General features: G+C 38.8%; 1 protein-coding gene across 1 annotated transcript; it reads left to right on the forward strand.

The window, feature by feature from the left end:
- Positions 1–244: 244 nt before the first annotated feature.
- Positions 245–26237, forward strand: DNAJB14 (DnaJ heat shock protein family (Hsp40) member B14). The gene is made up of 8 exons (XM_079307092.1): positions 245–574; positions 6211–6385; positions 13955–14100; positions 17071–17256; positions 17610–17704; positions 18346–18455; positions 19658–19830; positions 21489–26237. The coding sequence occupies exons 1-8, from the start codon at positions 442–444 to the stop codon at positions 21611–21613; spliced, it is 1143 nt and encodes a 380-aa protein (XP_079163218.1). The 5' UTR covers positions 245–441; the 3' UTR covers positions 21614–26237.
- The last annotated feature ends 382 nt before the right edge of the window (positions 26238–26619 follow it).

Consider the following 26619-nt stretch of genomic DNA (forward strand, 5'->3'; position numbering starts at 1 on the left):
ACAGTGAGCCGCTACGGCGCTAATGAGTTCCTCAAGGCAGGGCCAGGCACGGGAAGCGGTGGCTCAGCGCGGGGCTGCGGTGTGCGGCAGCGTGCACGGTACTTTTCCATCGCAGCCGGCTCCCCGGCGGGGCCGAGCGGGCGGCTGCGCTCCTGCCCGGGACGTCCCGGCGCTCCCGGCCCTTCAGCCGCTCCAGGCCGGGCAGCGGCGGGGCCCCGGGCGGGCGGGGCGGCGCATGCGCGGCGGGGCCCGGAAGGGGCGGCCGGGCTGGCACCGGTGCGAGCGCCGCGCTGGGGCTGCGGCAGCGCCGGGGCAGCGGCGGCATGAGCCCTGCGGAGTGAGCGCAGCCCCGCCTGACGCCCCGCGCCGCCCGCCTCCGCTCTGGCTTCGGGCCCCTTCTCTCTGCGCTGCGGCGGGCGGAGGCGGCGGAAGGAGAAGCCCATGGAGGGGAACCGGGACGAGGCCGAGAAGTGCATCGGGATCGCGCGGGAGGCGCTGGAGGCCGGGAACCGCGACCGCGCCCTCCGCTTCCTGGGCAAGGCGCAGAAGCTCTACCCGACGGAGACGGCCCGAGGTGAAGCCCGGCCCCCTCCCCGCTCCCGCTGTCCGCGGCCCGGCTCCGTCGGGACGGGCCCGGACCGAGCGCGGGCCCGCAGGAGGGAGGGCGCAGGGGGCTGAGCTCAGCGAGCGGGACCCGGCCGCAGAGCAGCCGGCCCGGGGGATGCGGCGGGGCTGAGCGCGGGCTCGGCTGCCAGAGGAGGCCGTGGTGTGTGCCCAGCCCGGCAGCAGCGCTCGGGGCAGGTGCTCCCCCCGCCAGGGCACGGCTGGCGTCAGGCGCTGCGGAGGAGCGGGTTCGCCTCCCCCGGTGCCTGGGGATCTCCCGGGCCGACTCTGCTCCTCGCCTGCATTCCCCCTCCTCCCCACAGCCGCCAGTAAAAGCGCAGCCATACATGCGAGGCTTAGCCCCGATTAACATCAGGACATCTCAGGCCCCAGGCCGAGACAGGCTGGGTTGGCTTTTTTCTGTCATTGTGAATCACCCCTCTCTAACAGCTTGCAATGAGAGCTGCAGCTCCAGAGTGGACCGTGTCTTCCTTGTCTAATATACTCGTGATTTGGGTTTTCTTGGGTTTGATCCCCTTTTGATTGTACAGCAGCCATATAGGAATTGCAACGGGTTTACCTTTCCTAGAGAAAATGGAACATGTAGCTTCCCCCAACACTTAATTAGCTCTTATGACTATTCCACACTAAAAACTTGTAAAATATTTACCAGCCTTTAAGCAAAAGGTGTTTCGAAATAATTGTTTGAATGAAACAGTAGTAGGGTTTCAGTATATCTAGAACTGTCACCTGTCTTGGAGGCTTTCTGTGACACCGTGCCAGAAGTCAGCTCATAACACCTTGGGATGCAGCAGGGACTTGTTGCGTTCCTGTGGTTCCCACTTATGTGGTCTGTGCTGTGGAAGGAGTAGGAACAACTTCAGTGCCTTGCCTGTACCACTTAAAGGTCTCAACATTTGCCATTTCTGGAGTACAAGTTTGAGGCAAAATCTTGACTGGAAGTTGCTGTGAGGAGATGCAGTGAACATTTTTGGGACTCTTATGTCCTGACTTACTATATGCTGACAATAAATGAATATTTTACTGGCGCTTTTCTTTTTTAATTAGTGTTTAATTTTTCTAGTGTTTGTTTTTTCACCTGCAAGTCAGCATGGATGTTGCCATATTCCCCTAAATTTCTGTGGCTTGAGAACATGACATGCATGAAAATACTTTGAGCTTTTTGGAATCTGTGTTGGTCAGGAGGCAGGAGGGTAGAGGATTTCAATTCAGCTTCTTCTGCCAAGGAGAGCAATTAGTTTTGTCTGCTTCACACAGCTTATTAACATTTTATATCTCAAAGATAAGAGTTAGAGTAGCTTTCAGGAAGAAAATCTTCATCTGGCTTGTTTTGAGCATTTTGTTGTTTGTTTGGTTTTTTTTTAAGTAGGACTGCCACTACATAACCACCATTATAAAGTATTCAGTGCAAGAAATAGATGTCAAATTAGGCTATTGTCTGTTGGACACTTGTTTTATTCACTGTGGAAATTATCGAAGTCAGTCACAAATGAGGCACAGACCTGGGGAAAAGAAGATGGCCTTGTGGTAGTGGACTGTAATCTGGGGAGTTGTGTCTTTTAAACTAAAAGCTTCACAGAACTTCTCTGTGATGTTAAGTAAGTCAATTCACTCAATTTCCATTAGTGACCACCTAATTGTCTGTACTTCGTTTTTCAGGTGGTCAGCTTGAAATAAAGGCCTGATTTGTGAACTGGTTTTCAGTTAAAGCTCCATATGAAGCTAAAAACTTTCTAGTTGCCTTGATACCACTAAAAAAGTTCAGACCCTAAGCCTGATTTGAACTAGCTGCTTAGAAATTTAGGGGATTCTCTTATAACTTCTCATATTTCTGTACTTCATTTTTCTAGCTGTGGAGGTTGTTAAATCTTTTAAACTAATCTCATGTGCTCCCAAAACAGCACCAACTCATTGAATTTATTTTGGTTTTAAAGTTTGAGGCACTCAAATGGCCCTATTAAAAGTGCATTAAGGTGCAAGGACAAAGACTTTTTTTTCAGGACAGGTTTTGGAAAGGGTGCAATAAATTAAAACTGCCATTTTGCACTAAGAACAAGTTAAATTGCTCTAATTGGCATCTTTTAGTGGGGGATCTACTTGAAGGAAAAAAATCCAACCCATAACTGATAATTCATGTAATCAAAAACGTGTCATCACCTTCCAGAGAGAAAGAATCAATTAAGGTATCGTGAGCCTGTTTAGTTCTAACACAAATTCTAATTTTACAGTCATGATGTTGGGTTTATATGGCTCTAGGCCAACGTGGGGCAGCCCCAGTTGTCTCTCTGCTCACTAATTTTTCTCTGGAGTGTGTGTTAGAAGGTAGTTGAACTAATTTCTCACTGAAGTTGCAGATTCTTCTTATGTTGTACCTTTAATGTCGTTTTGAGAACAATTGCCCACCATTTCACAAATGGAGTTCTGTCAGTCATAACAGCAATGAGAATGGTAATGCTGAATCTTTTATTGGTGGGAGCTTCCTCCTCCTGATGTTATAGTGGGTAACAAAAGGACAGAGAGCAGGTTTTAACTATTGTCTCTAAAACAATACTACGTGTGATCTGCTTTTGGCAACATTTACATTTAAAGGACATTCAGCACTAATTCAGTCATCAGTGAAGTTTAGTTTTGCTAAACAAAGCTTCTGCCTGAAATACGCTGACTGCAGCAGTGCTATTTTAAGGCTTTACTAGTGTGAAGTGTAAGGTCAGTGCTTATTTAATGATACTGAGCTAATGACTTCATAGTAGCAGTGTCCATGTTGACGTCATTCTTTGCTAGAAAATTGTTTTACAATTCAACCGTTGTTTGATTTTGATTTTTGCTAATGATTCATCTTGCAACTGAGGAACCCAGTTGCTTGTCTGGGAAAGATTTTTAAGGGTGCATTTAAAGATAACAAAGGACAAGATGTCCCTTTCAAATTTATGTGCTGTTCTGTTTGAAGGCAGAAAACAATGTTAAGGAGAACTTCTTTTTTAAGTGCTTCTTAAAATTTTGTTGCCCTATTTCTGGTGCTACCTTTAAAAACATTTTTGTGGGAGCATGTCAGCTTAGTTTTTAAGCTGTTGCATTAGAATAAATTCTGAATTAAATAGAATTTTACATTGGTGAAAGTGTGTGTGTGTGTGTGGGTCATGTTCAATGCATAATGCAATCAAATGTAGTCAAGGATCTTTCATTCAACAGCAGGTAATAGTACACACCAGAGAGGCTTCAGAGACATTCAGAGATAAGATTCATTGTCTTACCTGCTAACAAAATAAGTCTTTGGTTCCCTATATGCCCTGTTTTGAAATACTAGATGCACAGTGAAAGTTTTCTTTAGTGCACTGTTAGTACTAGGGTTCTAGCAGCTGGTTTTACCACCAGCAGTTCGTGGAAGAGCCAGAGTTTTTTCTGAATATCTAAACTGTATCTTTTATTTGAAGGACACAATGGCCTCATACCCTTTGTGTGGTTTTCTTTTTCAGTGTAGGACAATAGCATGTTTGTATATGCTGTGTCCTGCTATTTTAAGTAGTTCACACTGATATATTTGAATTTTATTGTTTTAAGCATCCTGCATTGTATTCTCAGCAATGCAGCTCCGCTATGAGGTCTGAGAAGGGGATTAGAAAATAGTAGTGTTTCAAGTACAACTGCAGCCAGACCTATTAATTAAGAGACTTAGAGGTACAGTTGCTGTGAAGAAGCACTGGATGTTAAAAATGCAAACCATCCCCCATGCCTGTGTTTCTGCCATTTCTGCTCCCACAGGTTCTGCGTAAGTGTTGGTGCAGGGATGAGAAATTTCTAGAGCAATACCAGTATAAAAGGAGGAACTGCAAAACTTTGAGTAAGCATTGTTTCAATAAGGCCACATGTTCAATAGGATTCTATATGGTGCCATTGTTAAATGCCATACTCACTGGATAGAAAAATATTTTTTTGTTTGTTTGTTTTCTGGTAGCACTTCTTTGAAGTACATTTGGACTGAAATGTTTCCTTCCAAGGCCACTGTCTGATCAAAGTCTTGTTCTTTATCAGCTCTTAACCTGCAGACCTGGTCATCTCGTTGGAGTTGTTATTATTTCATTTACCTCAGAACTTCATGTGTCACAACAGAGGACGTTAGAATAAAGTATTGCAAATATTGAATATGTCCTTCAGTTATAAACCATAATGCAACTGTAGTTCTCCTGTTTTCAAGCTCCAGTTTCATTTGTAGTGAAAGCATCCCCTCAGTTACAACTAGACATCTAAAGCTTAAGGAAAAGTTGTTCTCTTACATCTGCTGTAAAGAGCCTGATTTGACCAATCCACAAGTCTTGCTGAGGCAGGTGGAGGACAGGAGCACCTCTGAAGTCAGCTGACTTTCTCGTTCAGGCTGAGTGTAGCTATTCACTAATAAGTGAATATAAGAGTAAATACTGGGGAGCCTTTAAGAAGTGGTGGCTCTTCTTTTCAACAAAGCTCCCTTTTCATTTCTGCCTGTGATGTATAAACTATGATGTGTAGGATCCCAGTTTCCTGCTGCTCTAAGAAAGACCATGCTAGGCAGAGGAGATTTTTTTTTTTAATTTAGGAGAAAATTCTTAAGGATTCTTCCCACTGGCTTTCTAGAAGAAAGTGTTATGCTTTTGAAGTGCATAGGACATTTTTCCTTAGCAGTTTTTATTAGTGCATTTTTAAAGCAGATGGTAACTAATTTAGGATATGTAGTTTGCCATGTTGCTGTGAAGGGATCTCTTTTCAGGAAAGGTGGACTGTTTAAAAATCTTTGATCTATTTTATACTTTGTGCACAGTCCCTTATGTTAGAATGGTATTGTTTCTAATTCATTACTAAGACAAATACGCCCCCAAAAAAAGGCTTATACACAGAAAAAAAAAACAGACTTTGTGTATACTGTTTGCTAAAACTGCTAAATTTGAGATCTGCTGGAAATCGTGGAATGGAAGAGGATTTCAGAAACTAGTGGAAGCCTGCTGATTTTCAAGATTCAGATATTGAGTTGGGTGTACTTGGCTGGTCCTGAGTTTTTTGTGGCATTTTAACAGTGGTTTGAATTTATGCTCATACTGCCTGGAAGGAATAGAGCATCAGTTTGTGGCCATTAATGACTCAGGTTACAGAGAGGTATGTACTGTAGGAACTGAAATGTGCTGGAGATGGGCTTGATGTCTGTGTTGAATAATTTGCTGTTTCTATAGCATGTAAGGATAGTTCCTCTTCTTCGATTTATGGTTGCTTATTGAGGTGTTCAGGTGTTTTCACCCCAAGGCACAGGTTCAGTGCCTCCATAAAACATCTAGAAATGAAGCACCTGGACAAATTTTCTCCAGTGTTACATTACCTTGGCAGAGATGGATGGGAGGAGTCAAAATTAGTTCACTAATTTTGAAACACTTTTCCATAGATTTGCCATGAAAAGGAATTGTTAGACTCGCTGAAGAAACATTTATGGCAAAAAGTGGTGATTGATAAGGAAGGAGGATGTAGCAGCTAGTTTTGTAATGTGGTGCTCTCATCTAAGATACTTGAGAGCCCTGACTTAATCACTAATACCTGTAATGATACTATGATATACTGTTGTTTTTATAGTTTTGTTGGAAGCTATTATGAAGAATGGAAGTACTGCTGGGGGAGGCGCTTACTGCCGAAAACCAGCCAGTAGCAGTGATCAAAATAAGCCCAATAGCACGAAGGAGAGCAATGCATCTGCTGCAGGTGAAAGTGGAAAAGGCTACAACAAAGACCAAATGGAAGGAGTATTAAGGTATGGCTTAAATATGTCACTGCTTTTCATTCTGTGTATTATGTACTTGTCCTTTCAACTCTGTAATCTAAAGGAGCCACAGGAAGTTTGAGGTTAGCTGAGCAGGGTTACTTCTACTGAACTTTGACTAGAAGGAAGAGGGGAATTTTGCTGGTTTTAAATACTGAAGGAGACACTGTCACTTTCTGCAAGAAGGATGTTACCCCTTTCTTCAAACTATCAAGGCTATTTTACTGGAAAAAAAAACAAACTCAAAATAGTTACTGAGTAGAATTCATAGTAAATGGGAAAAGTGATGAAAATTCTGCTGTATAACTTGCAGGAAAGTGTTTTTAATCAATATTTTTATACTAAAGATACATGCTTACTCCTAAAGTTTATTTTCAAGCTAATCTTTCTGTACAGGCTGGTCTGGTCTAGACAAGTGTTAAAATTATTTTGGCTTGGGCATAAAGGTGTCTCAGAAGCACTGGAGCACATAGTCTGAGCTGCAGTATAAACTTTGCTTAGTGCAGCTTGATAGTATTAAGATGAGGTGACATCAGGAAAAGATGTGTGAAAAGAAACAAAGGTCAATAAAAATGACCTTTTGAGGCTAGGAACTCCTGAGTCATGTTATCACTGCACACTTTCTGGCTGTAGGAGCAGGAAAAATATTGTTTGATATGTGCCCAGGTTTCTGCTAAAGAAATACGGATATAATGGGGAGGTTGCACACCTCAAACCCTGGTACTTTCAGAATAGCCTAGCCCAAATGTTTTCAAGGGAGCTTGGAAGGAAATCAAGAGATCCCTGTCTCCTAATTTGTGTATATTGGATGAACTGTTGTGCATGGGAATTTTTTTTTTGTGTGCATCTATGTAATATATGTTACTGTTGATACTTACTATCTTGGGATCTTCCTGAAGTTCAATAATCTGTTCAGCTGTGCTAACAGTGAGGAAAGAAGTAGCTTCTCTTTGTTGATACAGAAGCTGCATTCAGGCAGGTAGACAGCAGCAGCTTTCACATGGTTATCCTCTGGGTGTTATTTACTAGAGCTTTTCATTTACCATCATCTCTGCTTAATTAATGTTATTGCCTTGTGTGGTACATCTAAAATAAAACCCGGATAAGCCTGTACATTTTTGGCCACCCTATATCAACTGTTAAAACGAATGCAGAATTTGTCTGTGCACACACCTGTGTGAGACAAAATATCCAAAAAGGAGTGCTCTGTAAATGCATCTTAGGTCAAAATAAGATCTGTAACATACTCCCAGAAAGCTGCTGCAAGGAGGGCTGTGTTGGTGCCTGTAGTCACTCACCTGTGACGTGCTGTTTTGGGCTGCAGTCTGCTTCAACATCAGGCTCCCTGCAAGATCAGTCTGTTTGTTTTAGCAGAAGGTGTGTTGCCTACTTTGGCTTGACTGAAATGGTGCTGTAGAGCTAACTTTTTTCTCTGGTAGGCTTTTGTGGTATTGGGTATTGCTTTCTTGAAGGGACTTTTTCAATGTGATTTAAACCTAATCCAGTTTGTTGAGATTAGGAGTATTCAAGAATTACACATGGAGAATAATCTTGATGCAGAATTGCTACAAGAATATTAAATATTGAAAATGGAGTTTAAAGCTTACCAAGATCTTTGCAAAATAAGCAATTGTAATACCTTACAGAACAACCAGTGTTTGTTTTACATACCAGTTAAAATCATGTGTTAAAACAGTATCTTCACCTTCACTTGGGGATAGCTGCCATCCTTTAATGCAGCAGTTCATGAACCTTTAGAGAGAGATGGCATTTTTGTTTAGATGTGCAGCAATCAACAGAGCAAGTTTTTAGTTGGAAGTTTTGAAATATTTGTTATGTTATTAGTTAGTAACATAAACAAGCCACTTAAAAATTTATGGTTAAGAATTAAAAAACGTGTGCCTTGCCAAGGAGAACAGAATTAAATACAAACAATGGGCTAAAACTAAATAGAAAAATGTAACACATTCAGTGATGATAACTGAAAGTTTGTGTTTAAACCACAGTGAGAATGAGCTTTCTAGTTGGAAACATGACAAGCAGCATATGCTATTGCTTCAGTCAGGCCCCAGATTTTTCCAATTAAATGAAACATGCCCCTTTGGGGAGGGTATTCTTTAGAGAATAGTTTGTCACCACCATATGCTTTTGCTGTACTGTGGAATGGTTTTCAGATGTTTGAATTGGTTAAGGAAATAGTGTGTGAAAAAGGTGGTTTTAAACAGTGTTTTGTGTGCAGTTTTTGTCTTTTTTCCTGTAAGGGAAGAAGTTTATAGACAGCAAGGTAGCGAAATCTCCAGACTTCAGTGAATTCTGACACTTAGAATGAATTTGACATTGAAAAAACAGAGTTGATTTGCATGTGCATGACTCAAGTATTCTTCCCTTTAGAAGTTTTTGGTTCAGTAACTGAATGTTGACATAGGGAAAGCACTTCTGCTTTCAGCTACACTTCTGTGCCATTTCCAATGCTTTTGCTGTAAGCTTTAGTGAGCTGTCAGTCAGGGGACTGGCTCTGAGCTCCCTGGCTTGGATCACTGATTAAGTTCCTGGAGTTGTTCAGCTATCTTGAGTTTGCTTGTGACAGCAGATTTAAGAAGCATAGTGAAGATACACTTAGAGCAATGTAACTAATTTAGCTGCATTAATTTTCATTAGAGTTACTCTAGTAATGTAAGTAGGTATGATTACAAACAAGCACCTCTGTGCTGGCTTCATTTTTTCCATATACACAGGGGATACTGATCACTAGCAAGTTACCATAACAGTTCTGTAGAGTATTACATGAGCTTGCAAGTTGCTCAACAGGGAGAAGCCTAAGATGTAACATATTTCCTCTGATTGCATAAGTGCAGGGTAATGCTGCTCTTTGTGGAGCTGTGCTCGCTATTTCAGTGTGACAGCTTGATGCTTGAGAGATACCACGGCACTTTGTTGCTTTTAAATGGAAGTAATTTGAAAATCCCATCTGTAATACATGCATCTTTTTCTTAATGATTCCTACCTTGTCACTGAGAGCTGGATTACCTTAACACCCACAAGCATGTGGGAAATACTGACAGGAGATGAGCAGAATTATGCCAGGACCCACAGCAGACTTCATGTCTTTTTAGAGCAAGTGCCCTACAAGTCTCTAGGCAACTGAAAGTTAAGCAATGTCAGCTTAAGGCAAATGTGTAAGAATCATGTGCACAACAAAAAAAGGAAGCATTTTCATGTTGTGTGTTTTATACAGGCTCTCTTTAAATGATCCTAAAATACACGTGGTGTTTGACCTCTTTGGTTCCTTTTTTTTAAGTCAATAAGCATGTATTCCATATTGCCTTTTTGACATCTGAAAGAAAACTGCCATGACTGGTAGTATGCTAAATTTGCATTGTTGTCTTATAAAAACAGTGATGGAATACTGCTTTTCCTGCCTTGCCAGTGGCTGCTTCTTGGAAGAAAGCACAAGAATCAAATTTTGTGTTTAGATCTTTGTGGTAGAACCAAAACAAACAAATAGAGGCGTGAGTTCTGTAGAAGCCTTGCAAGGTAGGATTAAGTGTCATCGAGTAGTGGTCAGGAATAATCAGTAACTTGATTTGAATTCATCTGCTGAAAAAAATTGCCTCTACACATTCCATGGATCAACCTAGGAGTAGGAGTTGTATGGCTAACTTTCTCCAGGCATTCTGCTGACACTTGTGCAGATCCTGCAAAAAGAGAGATATTGGTTCCTTTGTAGCATGGTGTCGAGAAGATAATTAACTGGAAGTGGATTAATAAGAGCAATCAATATGTGTTAAAAAAAAAACAAACCACCAAAGCAAAGAAATCAGGGCATGCCTTTAATTAGGCTGTAGAACTGCCATGAATTGTTGAAATATCCAGTTGAATAGTTGAGAAATGAAGGTGGAAATCAGTCATAGTGCCTGTCATGGGAAAGTGGCAGAGAAGACATGATGGACTTTGTCAGAAGGCTCGTAACTAAAATAAAAGCTTATATAAAATCTGGAGAAAAGTATGCTGAGGTAAACACAGCCCTGAATATTTAATATATTATACACAGTAGTAACAAACTGATCAGGTACATCCGAGAGCAGGGTAGTAAGGCAAGCACCTAATGTGTTGTTGAATCTATCAGTGCAACAGAGATCTGAGACTTCTGCTGCATTTGTTTCAGAAACTAGGGATATGCTGGTACCAGCTCAAGTTCCTCACAATGCTGTGACCTTCTCTTCCTAATCTTGAACATTTCTTTCAGGCCATGTTTATGTCACCCAGACTATCACTGGCACATTCCCAACTCAGCTGCGAGATACCATTTGCATCAGGCTCTGGCATAATTGGAAATTTGACCTGTATAGATTTTGGTCTCCATTTTACTGTGTTTTTTTGCTCAGCTCTAGGATCAGAAGTCAGTATAGCTTCCTCTTGCTGAGTTCTTTGTCACTAACATTCACATTGCTGCTTGCTCTGCTGCACAGTTCAGATTACCATTGGGAGAAAAAATTGTGTCTCCCTTGGCATGCTTCTGGTTGAAGTATTTGTCTTTTGGGCCGTTCCTGTGAGGCTTTGGAAGACCCTTTGAAATACCTCATCATACTCCAAATTTCATGATCGTGCATTGCAGCAGGTATTTGATACAGTAAGGCATGCATCTCTGATAGGTTTTGTTAATCTGATAAAAGCTGGCAGTGCTGACCTAATCTGAATTGCAGATTTGAAAAGCGATCTGACAAGTCAGCAGCAGGATCACATCATTTTGTAGTCACAGGAGAACCAGTGGTGGTAGCCCTAGGGTTTCTGTAGGTGAGAAGAGACATTTCAGGAGCTGAAGGGCTTCCTCTGCTGTCAGCCATCAGAGCATGGAGAGCAGCCCAGCATCCAGCAGAGGTGTTGGTGCTGCAGTTTGGAGCTGCTGGCCAGTTCTACTGCAGGTGCCTTGTCAGCTGCAAGCTGGGGTGGTGGAGCTCTGGAAATCGTGATGAGATACCTCTGTCAACAGACTGGGGATGAATGTAGGCCCTTACTTGCTCTCATGCTCTTTGAGAAGTCTATTCTGTAAAAGTCAGGTGTTATTTCAGGAACAGCAGCAAATCTGCTAATCAGGAGGACAGTGCCAAGGTGTTGGCAGGGTGCTAACAATTCAACAAGGAGAGAAATTACCTAAAGAATGGAAAAAATTTGATAGTAATTCAGATACAGAAGTGATCCAACCAGAAATGAAAAGTACGAGAAAAGCGATTCACAAAAAACCAAAATCCTAAGCAAAATATCAGTGAAAACACCAAACTTCAAATATGCCAGAAATAAAGAACAAAAAAAAAATAACCCATCAATACAAAATGGGCAGTTAGTAAGCCAGCTTCAGGATAGCTGTTGCATGGATGTGATTTTATTAATCCTTTAGATCTTTTGATTGATACCCACTATTGCTGCTTCTCCTTTGAGGGTTGTTTACTGTGGAACATCCACTGGTTGTGAACAGGAGGGAACTTTTAAGTGGGTTTTGAGGAGTTAGAAGAACAGGTTGGCATCTCTTGCATTGTTTTTTTGGTTTTATTTCCATATTTCTCCTCTTGGCATCCTGTAGTTGTGAAATTAATGTATATTGGGTCTGCTAATAAATAAACTTTCATGTTAGTTTTTTTTTTCCATGAAAAATGACAATTGCTATTGAGGGAGAGAATTGTTGAGGATGCACAGTGCTTAAAATACTTGAATGAATGTTTAACACCAGAGTTTTAATGCTAAAAAAATAACTTTGCTAGACATTGATGTCTTGCCATGTAATTTTATATCAGCCAAAGTTCTGAGGAGTCTGGCCCACAAGCAGATAGCTTAGAAACAATTATTGAAGAGAACTTAGATTGGATGCTGAGATAGCAATTTCAAGAAATAAAAGCTTAATTTGATACTTTTACACATTTAAATAAAGCTACCTGCTCTTGATACAGATTAATAAATCATCCAGGCATTGAGGCTATGGATTAAGGGATCTGTACACTACCACACTTCTTTCTGCTTTTACAGATTACAAAAAAAAAAGTTTCCAGTACTTCTAATAAATTATACTAAAGAGTATAATTTAATGTATTTTCCTTCCATCCTTTCTTAATGGATTCACTGTGTTCTTTTTAGTTAGCTCTATCAGCTTCCTAATTGGAGCTTATTAAATGTTACTTCAATATAATGAGCTATATTTATTTCACAGGATGTTTGTGTTGGCAGCTGCCTGCATACATTAAATTCAGTGCTCTTGTGAACATTACACTGAGGCTTCCATAAAAGCTCCTGTATTTGAACACAGGAAACAGGATCCCTCAGATGAAGCTTGATTTGATCAATCTGTGAAGTAGGACGGACCACACATGATGGTGTGGTTGTACTTGTGATGCTCACATTCCCTTAATTACAGGATACCCATATTTCTTTCCTGAAAATGCCAAAGGCTTGCTTGCCCCCTTGTTTTCCACACGACTGCCCTGTGTATAGTCTTGGAAACATTAAACCCAAATTTATGTAGAAATTTGTGCATGTAAGAGAATGCAGATACAATTGTAGCCATGTGAAGAGACTCACATGAAGCTTTTAAAGTATTTATGGATATAATTGCTATTTCTTGCTCAGACCAGCCCATTTCTTTTGGCATGCACCCAGTGTCAGTGTGCCTCATTCCTGCAGTGCAAGTTTGGGATTCAGCCTTTTCTTTCTGAATTCTTACCCAAGTAACTTGGTTTGGTTGTTAAGCTGTATTTACTGGTTTGATCAGTTCTTCCTGCCCACATAGAATTAATGTTCTCTCTTCTCCTGGAAGTGCTCTTTCTTTCTTCTAGAGTATTGTAAAGAATACTAAATCATTACATCATTTCCAGATTTTGCTTTTCCTGTCTGGGTTAGACAGCCTACAAAAAGAATATTTCTGAGGTTTCCGTTTTAAAACACGCTACACTTGATTATATGAGATGAGCTAAATATGTAATTGCTGGAGCTGCTACTGTGCCCTTGAATTTACATCAACACTTACAAAAAGATTATTAAGATCCAGGCACATTCCCAGCAGCAGAAGTATTCTCATGTGTTTTATTCCCTGAAAAGGGAATGCTTGAGTGGTGGTATGATTTGACTTTTGTTTGGAGAAAGGGAGGTATTGTTTGCTTTGTTTTATGTCCTTGATACTGAAGTGCATGTGCTGTTTACAGTCAAAACATTTTCCTACCTGCTAGTTGTGCAAAGTAAATTTGGAACTTTCTTTTTATGCATTATTAGCAGCAATATTAATGCAATATTAATTATGAAATAGGAAATGCTACAGTAGTTGCAAACTGCCCTTTCTTATGGCTGTGGTAGTTCTACAGTAGAAGTAAAAGAAATATACGTTATAAGCTCAATAGTGACTTTATTATGAAAAAATGACATCGTTTGTTTTTAGGGTGGATGTTTTTAAAATATATTGAAGGCAAAAGATGTAATATAATGCACTAGTGTAGTGTACGACCTCATTTGCAGCTGTGTCTTAAGCCATTACATTTACATCTTTTTGTTTGCAACATTTTATGTCATTTTCTTTTGCAGTATAAAGAAATGTAAAAATTATTATGAAGTCCTTGGAGTGTCAAAGGATGCAGGTGAAGAAGACCTAAAGAAGGCTTACAGAAAACTTGCTTTGAAATTCCACCCAGACAAAAACCATGCACCTGGAGCAACAGAGGCTTTTAAAAGTAAACCACCATTTTTACTTTATATTTCTTTTATGATTAAACTTCATCCAAATAAAACATATTTCTGCATTGGTCACTTGTATTTTTACAAATGTAAATGTATTTTTGAACTATTGTTAAACTGACATTTTTATCCAAGAAAATATTTGACCTTTGTTATATTAGAAGTATAGGTAAATAACATGGACTTCGGCAGTAGGGCTTGGTTTCAGAAAATTGACTGTAATGTTCAGTACAGGGAACAAATACTTGATCTGTGAAATCCAATTGCAGTTTTTTACTGTTGTTGACTTAATGTAGTCATTGAGTTTTATTGCCTGGATCTTTACTGTACTTGAGCTAGAAAAAAAGAAAGCAATTCTTGAGAGCAAGATACAATTTTTACTGAATCACGTTCCACACTAAGTTACCTCTTCCTCAGAATTTCTTCTATGTGTGTTGTTTTACTACTTTTTCTGCACAAAAGCAGCTGAGTTCAAGCATGCTCTTACTAGTAGTTGCCTTTGACCATTTTTTAGGTAAAATTTACAGTTTGATATTACCTTATTTAAGGCTGCCCAGCTTAGCCCGGCACGTGGGGAATTGTTGAAGGAAAGCTTTTTAAATAAAACTACACCTTCATCTCACATGAAGAAAAACATGAATCTGTAAGAAATTATGATGCATAAAAAATCTAATTGTGGTACATATTTTTATCTTTTTCCTGTGTGAGGTTTACGTGCAGACATTTGAAAAAATCATTCGGTTAAAACACTTAAATTGGGGAGGGGAAAAAAAGAAAAAAAAAGTCCTGAGCAAGACTTCTGATATAGACTTTAAGAGGTAATTATTATAATATATTGACAATTTCAGGTGATAAGTAGGTACAGCAGAGCAGGAAAGTTGATTGCTAATGATATATTTAATACATCTATGTGATGTCTTTATCTGAAAGATACTATTCCTGTAGAATTGTCTCAGGCTCTAGGACTAAAATAGTTCTTCCTTGTTAATTGCATTTCAATAATCTTTAAAATATTAAAAATCAGTTTCTTCATATTTTATTTAACCTGAGCACTTAGTACAAGTCGAATTTCTTCAGCTGAATTTTTCTTTCTGGTTTTTAACTAGATGAGTAAATGAACAGAAAGTCTTGTAGGAGAATCTTGTTGACCAAAAATTATTTAATAACAACTATCATTTTCTTGCACTGAAATTATCATAATCCTTTTGTAAGCTGAGTAAATTTATGGTTTAGTTTTCCTTTAAAGATGTCTAATCAGTTTTTCACATCCATCTGAGAAAAGGAGTTCATAATAATAGTTTTTATTTCATAGTAATGTTTAATTTTAAGGAAAGTTCACATTATAAAACAGAATGGAGTTTCATGATAGGTAAGGTACTTACTTAGATCTTGACCTACCTAGTGCTGCTCTTCTTGTATTGAGCAGTCTCACTGAAGTGAATTTTAAATCACAAAGTTTGTGCAAATATTATAACTTCTACTGTCTTTTACCAATTTAATGAAAAATCTTTCCTTTTGGGCAGTGGTTTTTTTTTTCATTTTTATGTCCTTTTTGAAAAGAAAATTATATTGGAATCAAATCTGTTGTGAATTAGCACCAGATAATCAAGAGCAAGTAATAAACAGACATACTGTGACAGTATGGTAACTTCACTTTATGTGCAGTCACCTGATTTATCTCTCTAAGTTTTTAATTGTTGGGAAAATCTAAATTTTTGCTACCAATTTTATCCTTTTACTGAGCAACTGAGCAATATTTGATGTCAGTTTATATCATGCTTTCAGTGCAAAATACCAGACTTCATTTCTTTGGGTTTTCTCCTCCACTTGGAGGAATTACTTATGTTTTTTCCTAAGGGCATCTTAAAAGACACATAGCTAAAACTCATTAACTTTTGTTTAGGTTGGATAATGTTTAAAATATTAATTAGAAGCCACAGTTTTATTTGCTTGTGTTGAAGTTATAGTGTTGCACCTTTCATGAACTTTTGATGACTGATGGCTTTTCAACACTGAAAACCATAATTCATGTGCCTTGGGTTGGTTGGCTGCAAAAGAAGTCTTTTGTTGGAGAGGCCTGGAGGAGAGAGTAGAGAGGAAGGCAGAAATGGTTTAATGAGAATATGACTGAGTGAATATTGTTCATCAAGTGGCAACACAAACTTTCCATCAACCTGCAAGATCATTATATCTCTGCACAGCGAGAAAAAAGCTTCTAAGGTCATCAGAATATGTGGGTTTTCTTGCTGATTTTTTCCATGTTTACCTAAGTGATGTTTTTTCCTCTCTACTACCAAAATTGAAGCTGTTCATTTGTGATACCACAGCATAAACATGGACAAGCATCAGGCCTGGCCCTCCAAACACTGAGGTCATATTGACTGTCTGAGGAACACACTCATTCCTGTCACACATGCATCTTGTACTCCTCATGTAGCATCATGCAAAACTTTGTGTTATAAATGTCATCCACAAAATACCTTCAGAAGCATGAAGAAAAATACATTCTCACTCTTGTGGACAATGAAGTTGGTTCATTCCAAGAAATGACCACTTACCTAATGAAACCAAAAGAAAACCTGCTGAGTGTATGATGTTTTTTAAATCTAGGCTGCTAGAGCAATTACCCAGTTTCAGAGTCTCATTGTAATGCTTGCTGCTTTTTTTGTAACTTCAGTGAGAGAGAATATTTCCAGAGGTGTAGGTGTTCCCCTAGAAAGAGCTCTCCTGCCTTCTGCCTCATTTAACAGGATAAAAGGCCTTTGAATAGTGTTGGTGGGAAACTTTGTGGAAGCTATTCTAAGAAAAGTGGAGATGTTTCTGGACTTTGTTCTACTGTAGTTGTTTTGTAACATACAGTAAATTACATTGTTTGCTGCCTATTTTTGACTTTGAAATTGCAATTTTCATGCTGTAATAGCTTTTATCATGCATTTATGGGAGTTGTGTTTTATTCCTTGCTTCAGAAATCGGAAATGCATATGCTGTGCTGAGTAATCCAGAAAAACGAAAGCAGTATGATATTACAGGCAGCGAAGAGCAAAATTGCAATCACCCTAGCAATGGCAGATTCAACTTCCATAGAGGTTGTGAGGCAGATATTACTCCAGAGGATCTGTTCAACATGTTTTTTGGAGGGGCCTTTCCAACAGGTATTTGTATACATCAGTATAATTGTCAAGATGTACTACTGTCCGTATGGGGCATTAGAGTTTATGACACTATAAAATAGTAGAATTATTCCATTCAGCCTTGAATCCCAGCTTTACAATCTGTATCAGTTTATTTGTCCCTCAAGTGTTGCTATATCCCAAAAAATGTCAGCTCTTTGGGGGTACTGTCATAGAGCTTAAAATCATTATTTTAAGCAACTTTGAAATTGTAAGATACCTTTATGTTATTTCATGTGCCGTTGTGCAGCAATGTAAAGTACTTTATGTTGCTTCTGTACTGGCTCTAAATCCTATTTTTGTACATGATTTAAATGTGGATGTTCCTTCCTCAGGTAGTGTACACTCATTTTCTAATGGTCGTGCTGGCTACAGCCATCCGAACCAGCACCGTCAGAGTGGGCACGAGAGGGAGGAAGAGAGGGGTGATGTAAGTTTAAGAACCATTGGCTTTAAACTATGAAATTTGCTTTGATTTGTGATTGTACAGGAGCTTTGTACTGTAGAGGAGGATTTGTACCTGCCAGTTGGGTATTTTAAACTTCAGCAGGTGGTTGGCTTAACTGACTGGTAAATAGGCATGCAAATTTGAGAAGGTAATAGCCTGGTTTTGTAAACCTGTTGTTGTATGTCACTGTCTTACTGCTGACTAGTATTATTAACTTAAATATGCCACTTATTCTAGCCACTAATCCCTATATGCATTTAAAAATTTATTTGGGCTGAGGTAAGAATTGAACTTACAGCTCAATATTCATCTACATGAATTATCTCTTGTCCTGTATAATCACATATCACTGTATAGATGAGACCAAATCATAGCATACAACATAGCTGAATCCAGCTTTTATTTGATAGTTGTGTGCTAACCCATGAACTCTTGCACTTGAGCAGTCTGTGAATATTGTGTATGCATTTGAAAGTTCAGATAATACCACAGTGTTTGCAGTTACTATTTTCCTAGCAGCTTTTGAGGCTTAAAGCAAAAAGTCAAACTTTGCATTAAGTATTGTCAAATTTACCTGTTTGCTTGATGATTTATGAAATACCTGAATCTGTTTTGTTCCTTAGGGAGGTTTCTCTATGGTCATTCAGCTGATGCCTATTATTGTGTTGATCTTTGTCTCCTTGTTGAGCCAGTTGATGGTATCTAACCCTCCTTACGCCTTATACCCAAGATCGTAAGTAATGCTTAATTACCTCACCTTAAAGCAGAGGGGAAGGTATTGTAATCACCCTCTCCCACTTAGAAGCACTGTGGAGAATCTTCCATTAGTTGGTCTTTCATTTCCCACAGTGAGGAAAGGGAGGGAAGGTGTAGATGAAGCAGAACAAAAAATTCAGGTGCAAAGAACATGCTGTGAGAATGTAATGAAGAAAAGATGTCAGCAGTTCAGGAGGTCTAGTACAAGGCAGTGGGTCCATGCAACATGGCATGTTGCAAAGGTGTTCACATGTTCAACATACATAATCAAAACCTGAAATCTGCTAAGGCTCATTACCCTTTTGGGGGTAATCTGTGTTTGTAGAAGATGAAGAAATTGAAAGCAACTTTCTCATCCATATTGAAGTGTTAAACTTAATGATGTCTGGGAAGATTGTCTGTTCTTTGCTTCATTCTAGGTGATGGTAAAATCTTCATTTTCTTGTCAAGAATTCTACTTCTGAAACTTACCTGTTTTGTACAGTAGGATACTTAAAACCTTATTTTCTTGTGAGAAGTAAATAACTTGTATCAATTGTGCAGCTAGCTGGTAGACTTAGCCCACTCACCACAGTGATTTTAAAGGTCCTTAATTCCTTGCAGAGCTCTCAGCCCCATGACAGAAAGGTTTCTTTTCTCCTGCTTTTCAGAGTTATCTGATTCTGGAGTAGGATGTTTTTCCCTTCTGCAACTAAGCTGTTGTAATGCTTAGAAAAGCTTCTCTGTCAAAATGTTTGCATCCAGTCTTTGATTTTTAATCTGCAGAATGCCAGCAGGAAAATGAATTTATCAGGGCTGGCAGCATACATTTCAGAATGGAGATGCCTGTAGTGGGATGCTACAGAATAGTGACCTGCTTGTGTTGGGTTTGAATGTAATTTTCTGTTACTAGAACTTAATAGTTGCTTGAAGAGGTATAAAATAAGTGTCTTAGTAAAGTGGATTTTTTTGGAGATCAAGTGTTTAAACAGCAGAAGTTTAATGATCAGGTAAATGCAATAATTTTGTTCTCTGGCAGATTATAGAGCCATTCTTTTCATTATTTGTCTCAAAATAGCAAATTCAGGAATGTACTGGTATTATTCTGTATAGGCAATACTTTTTGAAGTCTGTTTGTGGTGTAAAAAATAATTGAATTGATATTTAGTTGTTCTCTCTCCCCTACCTCCTTTTTTGCAGAAGTACAGGGCAGACCATAAAAATGCAGACAGAAAATTTGGGTGTCATTTATTATGTCAATAAGGACTTTAGAAATGAATACAAGGGAGTGTCATTACAGAAAGTGGAAAAGAGTGTGGAAGAGGATTATGTATCCAACATTCGTAATAACTGTTGGAAGGAGAGGCAACAAAGTAAGTTTGGTAATACGTAAGTTTGGTAATGATTTCATGAAATCATGCATTACTATAAAAATAAATTGCCTCAGGCAAGAAGGAAGTGCTCATATTATTACAATATCTCAATGCAAAAATAAGTGTAATGTCCCTTGCTGCTTCTTACTTTAAAATTTCCCCAGTACCACTTATTTTTTGATTTTTACTCAGTGATCTAAACTATTTGCAATTTATCACCTGCTGCTTTATCATCTGTGACCATTTCTCAGAAAATTAAAAACTACGCTAAATTGATAATGACAAAGCTTTTGTCCTTAACTCATTATGATTTCTAAGAATTCTCCTGTCCTCCACATTACTTTATCATGGCAATAGCTCATTTCCCTAGGTGCTTTTATATAAGTAAATAAATAAACCAGAAGCCTACATAGGTGTTCCCAGAGAGACGAAAAAATAATCTGCCTTGGACATACAAACACTGCTTTTCCAGGCAACCAAGGACAGGCAGCACGTCCTGTAAAACAAGGGGGTTTAGTTTGCCATCTGTTTCTCCAATCTAGTATTATACGATGAGGAACTTCTTTTCAGAAACCTAGAATTCAGTATTAAAGCATAAGAAAACTGAAGAGCATCAGCCTTTTCTAAATCAGCACCAATTTTAACCAGTTATTCTGTTGTCTGTAACCATTTTGTGAGCTCTGGGGGAACAGCACTGCTAAAATTACATCAGTGTTGAAACCAGATGGTTGTAAATTTTCAGGTGGTAAACTTCAGGCATAGCTAAATGGAAAAATAATTCATTCATGAATAGTCAGTAAACTGACCAGAAGCAAACAGAAAACAATTCTTTGAGTCAGATCACATGTTCCTGCCCAGCATTAGTCTCTGCAGCCCAGTTGTTTGGTACTTGTAATTTATCAGGTTGTGAAAACTTCCCAAACTGATTTTTAGTAAGAGGCTTCTAATGGTTTGTTGGGGTTTTTTCTGATTATAGAAACGACTGATTTTGTGGTTTTATGGATTTTAAGTACCTGTTGTGTGTTAAATCTCCTTGACAGTTAAAATCTTTCCAGGGTTGATTGACGTTTAAGAATGTCTTGCATTTTGAGTTGAAGTGACTTTTGAGTTGTAAAAAGATTTTACAGAATTGATATGCTCAGCAATGACAAGCTGTTGAGCACCAGTATAATACAGAGGGCTCTTAATTATTAATAGCTCTGAGCACTGACAGACTGAATCAGCATTAGTTGAAATAAAAGGCTTAACATTCAGATTGGAGTTTTTGAAGCACAGGCAAGGTGCTAGAGCTATCAATAACAGTGCAGGATCACTGAATGTAGCCTGTATTTGTAATGTTTAAGGAGGTCTGAAGTAGTAGGGGGTTTTTTTGTTATTTTGTTGTCATTGGGGATTTTTTTAGGGTGTGTTTTTTTAAACAGATACTGCTGTATGAACTCCGAGGGAACTGGAAGGGTGATACAGCTTTACATACTCAAAAAGATGGAATTGTTACAAAGATCCAGCCAAGGAAAACTGTAGCAGTTCTGTTTAGGTGGTGTCTGAAGGAAGTTAGAATATAGCAAGGGTTAAAACCTGCGGTGTGTTGTACAACTCTGTCATGTGCCAAGTACTCAGTTTGTAACCAAAAAAAAATATTTTCTCTTTTCTCCTTAAAGAAACAGACTTACTTTATGCAGCAAAAGTATATCGAGATGACCGCCTCCGAAAGAAAGCAGAGTCCATGTCCATGGAGAACTGCAAAGAACTGGAACGGCTGACCAGCCTCTACCGAGGAGAGTGAGCTACAGTTACACACACCTCACCTGTGCTGTTATCTCTCCTGTGAACTGAGAAGAGATTTAGTTTCACCATGGATGCTGGAAAAGAGGGTGGATGTAAAACTCTACTGTGTAGCTGTTTCCAGAAACCTTATGCTGAAATATCATTTAACGGCTTCTTTACCTACTGTGAAATATAGGTAACTTTAATTGTCTAGATTTTACTTCAAAGCTTCTGTGAATTCTTTCAGCAGAGAGAATAGCTCAGAAAGGATGCTATACTTGTAGAGACTTAGTCATAGTGGTTCTCCTCTAACATATTTGCCATGTAAATATCTGTGGAAAGAACACTTTGTGTATATACGAGTTAAATGACTTTCTATTTAAAAATCTCAGAAATTTAGTTCCATACTACATTTTGTCTCACTGATGGAATAAATAGTATGATTACATCACTCCTATTCAGATGTCAAGTGTGTGGAGTTGAAACAATAATTTTTAATATTTTATCTCTAACTATATGTAAAATCTTCTAGGTTTACTGCTTAGAGGAACTTGGTATTTTTAAATATAATGGCATATATTCCTAAATATCTGTTGGGGTATATTGATCTGGTGTAGAGTAGCAGTTTAGCTGTTGTAGTTTTTTAGCATTTCTAAGCAATGCTGAGAAAAATAAGAACTACACTAATCTCTTTTCAAAGTAAATATTTGCAAATGCTGTACAGACCATTATAAACATTGCTTTTAGTACTTGCAACAGTTTGCAGCAGCTCTACCATTTGGTATTCCAGTAGTAGTAAGTCCATACGTATGGTTAACATGCATCCATTGCTTCCTTAATTTTCACTGGAAGGGTAGAGGAAAACATGCAACACTAAAATCTCAACATTAAAGTAAAAATGTGACCTAATTTTTTTTTTTTTTCCTGGCAGGCTTCCATTTTCTTACTACTTTTTTATTTCAAGCTAGGTCCCAATACTGATTCCTCAATGGGCACCACAAGTGGAACAGGGAAATTTTGCTAAGGACAAGCTATGTGCCTTTCAACCCTTTTGCCAACTGTTTAAATGCTTTGCTGCTTTGCAGTGTGCTCCTATGGTCAGAGCCCTATCACTTGTCAGAAGAGGTAGGGTATGCATTTTTTGGGACCAGAATGTAGCTGGACTGACTTCCTAGAAATGAGCAAGCCTAATGTTTGGCTCCTAGATAGAAGATCATGTAACTCAGAGATGGAAACTATATGTAGCCACACCTGCTGATGCAAAGAGGTGTTCTGAAGCAGCTAAGTACAATGTACTTAAAGTTTATCAAAGTGTGTTGAAAATGTTTTTAGGTTCAATAGCTGATGTTTTTTACTTTTTAATGGTGTTATGCAGGGGAATGTTCTTGTATTTGAGAATGCCAGATAGCTTGTATTATGGGCAATATATTTTGTTTGAGAAAACTGCTATCTTTGAACAATGCTATCAGTTCACGTGGAACCAAATGTTTCTCCTAAACTGAAAATTTAAATACTTTGACTGACTTCATTGCAATTTCTTCTGATCTAGAGCAGGATATGACCTTACAAATATACTAAATGCTATTGCTCCAAGTGACCCAGAAAACATTTTGCATATATCCCTTTTCTTAAGTGTCCCAGTAGAAATGTCTTCTCTTGAACTGGTGTAACAGGAGACTGGCTGCAGGCTTTTAATTAAGCAGCTAAACCAGCTTTCAAGGTGGACATAAAAGCATGGTGCACAAAACAGAACTAAAAGTTGCTGAAACAACAACAAAAAATTATTGCTGTAATGAATGTGCTTGCTAAGGCTGTAGTAAAAGGGTTCAGAGAATGGAATGGCATCCAGTTGTTTGAAATATGCAATCAAAATCTATCGAGAAAATGAGAGTCCCCAGATTTTGTAACTGTCCAGAATGTATTGTACTTATATTAATGAAAACAAACCATCAAAGTACATCCTGGTACTCCTGTGTCTTCTTAAAAGAAGAAAATTGTTCTAAAGGCTTTAACAAGTACTTGAGCCTTACTGTTTACAGATGAGTCTGAGCTTGCAAGGGATCTTCTAGTTAACAGGAAGAGGATATATAAGACATTTATCAAATACTGGAACTGTGAAGTCAGAGTGAACAGATGGTCTTAGCAAAGCTGCCTGTAATAATGCTGTGGGCTGTGTCTGTCCTGCAGCCACTTTTGGTGCAGGTGAGAAGTGAGGAAATGGATGGAGTCAACTTGGTTTGATTGCTATCAGTTCCTCTGCAAACTGGAGTCATGTGGTGGCTGTGCCCTATGGCAACACAGACAGCCCAAGAGGTTAAAAGTGAGACCTAGACTGCAACATTTTATTTGACTACCTATTCCCATTGGCACTTTCTGAGAAAGAAATAATATGTTTATATTGGTGGAAATATGCTGCTTAGCATTTAAGAGATTAAATAGTTGCACACTTTGAAATATGTAGTAATGTGCAAAAGGATGCTGTGATTTCCTGTGGCATAAATATTAAGCTGCTCTAAATGTGGCCTGCAAACATTCTTTTAATATTTCAAGTGGGTGTTTTTCTCCTATGATTGTTGCTTTTTTTTCCTCAGGTCTGAAGGGTTTTTTTCTTCAGAAATGTCAGTGTCTTCCCTGGATTTGTTGAGGGAATCTGCTGGAAAGTTCAGAATTAATTTTCTCATGAGCAAAATGCAAATTGAAGAGGGTGAAGTACTTAAATCTTTTCAGATGACCTTTCTTCAGAAGGTGAAGTTCTCATTAAAATAAGATATTGGAAAGAAAAGGGGAAAACAAACTGTCTTTGAACAGCTTGATTAAAAATCCCTCAACGTTTTAGCTACCTGCTCCTTACTGTTTTTATTTAGTCATTACCTTTCATTGAATCTGGAATTAAAGATAGCATGAGCACGGGTCCTTGGTTTTATCCTTTAAAAGGGCAGGCAGAAAAGCCCTGCAAAAAGAGAAAAATCTTGGCATGACTCTGACATAGCCCATTGAAAAAAAGGAGATTATTTGCATCTGCTGAAATATAACATCAGTATGTGTTCTATTTATGGAGCATCCTGAGTCACAAGTGAGTTCAGTGTTCACATCTGATGAACATTTCCCTACAAGTTCTCTGTTTGGGTAAAACAAGTCTAAATTGGAAATTTTTACCTTTTTTTAAATGGTCTTTTTTCTCTCACAAGTTTCCAAGAAATGGTAGAACATTACAGTACTAAAAATGTAACATGCATTTAAATAGACAGCAGAGACAACTTTAAATTATAAATATTTTTAATATAATTTTGTAACAAATGCTGTAAAAGGATTAAAATGGGAAGGAAAGAGTATTTTTTAAGGTTGTTTGTTCATAAATTTAATTCACCCTTAAGCAGTTGTTATTCTGAATTCTTATAGCTCTGTCAAAAGAGAAAGGAAGTGTAATAGTAAAAGCATTTTGTTTTTTAAAAAGCAGGTAATGTTAAATTCCTGAAGCTATAACTTATTTACATGCAATGTAATAAATACAGGAAAGAAGTAGGCCATTTGATGTGGTTTGGCCTCAGCCATGAACTAAGCACCATTCAGCCTGCTGCTCTCACCCCACAGCTCCACAGGAAGGAGAATCCAACTCAGGTAAAACCTGTGGGTCCAGATGACAGCGGTTTAATCATCAAAACAAAAACAAATTCAGTAGCAAGGTAAAGGGAGACAACAAGGGAGAGAGGAACAAACCCAAGAAACAGAAGGGATGCTCAACACAATTGTTTATCACACTCTGATGCCCAGCCTGTCCCTGATGAGCAGTTGGCAGCTCCTGACCAACCTCCCCTGTTCACACACTGACCATGAGCTGCTCCATGGGATGGAAAATCCCTTTGGCACGTTCAGGTGTGCTGTCCTGGCCAGACTCCCTCCCAGCTTCTTGAGCACCTGCTCACTGCCAGAGCATGGAAAACTGAAAAATCCTGGATTTAGGGCAAGCACTGCTCAGCAACTACCAAAGTACCAACATTATTCTCACACTGAATCCAAAGCACAGCACTGTACCAGCTGCTTGGAAGAAAATTAGCTCCCCTATCCCTGCTGAAAGCAGGACACCATTATAAACTATACTTCCCATGCTTCTCAGTCTGGCAGGAATTGGGTTTGAGTATTGGGCTTCTCCACATTCTTAAAAGTAATATTAAAACACAATAGTTACAATGTTATTCTTCATGCAGAATACACTTCTCCCTTCAGTACTGGTTTATTCCATATATAGAAACTGTCATGGGGAAGGCAGAGTAAATTCCCATTAATAGCAATACAGGAGCCATCTCACAGATGCTTTTACATAGTTTTTAATCAAAATAAAAGGGACAAGAGAATCAGTAAAATCGATCACTGAGCATCATGGCTGCAAATAATAAAAAAAAAAAAGTTGCATTTTTAAACATTTTTAGTGTCTAGTAGGAAATATTTTAATAAATGAGAAGACCGAGGTTGACTGAGGTAGCATTTTCAAAATACTACCAGAAGCTCACACTATGATTTTATGGGGTTCTCTTTTAAGTATCTCTCTAATAGGACCAAGTCCTTATCAAATTGCTGTGTGTGCATGGCTTGGATTAAGAAGGAGGTATGGATTCTCAGTATTCAAATAAATTTGTTCTTTTGAATGACCTTATCCTTTCTTACTTGCAAAAAGTGGCTTATCTCTGTTTCGGGCTTCTTGGAAACTTCACTGGACCTATAAGTTCAGAAACATTAGCAATTTCCGATGAATGTGTGTATATATGGGGGTTTTTTTATTATTTTGATTTACGCTTCTTAAAATTTTAATTGGATACTGGTAGCTAAGCAAAATCTTTAGGTACCAACAATGCTCTAGTCACTGATGGTGTCCCCTGGGCTCACTATTGGGCTCAGTCCTGTTCAATATCTTTACTGATGATCTGGGTGAGGGAAGTGAGTCTACCCTCAGTAAATCCACAGGTGACACCGAGTTGGCAGTGTCCATCTGCTGGAGGGCAGGAAGGCTCTGCAGGGGTCTGGACAGGC

Source organism: Erithacus rubecula (assembly GCF_903797595.1).
Source record: "Erithacus rubecula genome assembly, chromosome: 5".
NCBI classification, from domain to species: Eukaryota; Metazoa; Chordata; class Aves; order Passeriformes; family Muscicapidae; genus Erithacus; species Erithacus rubecula.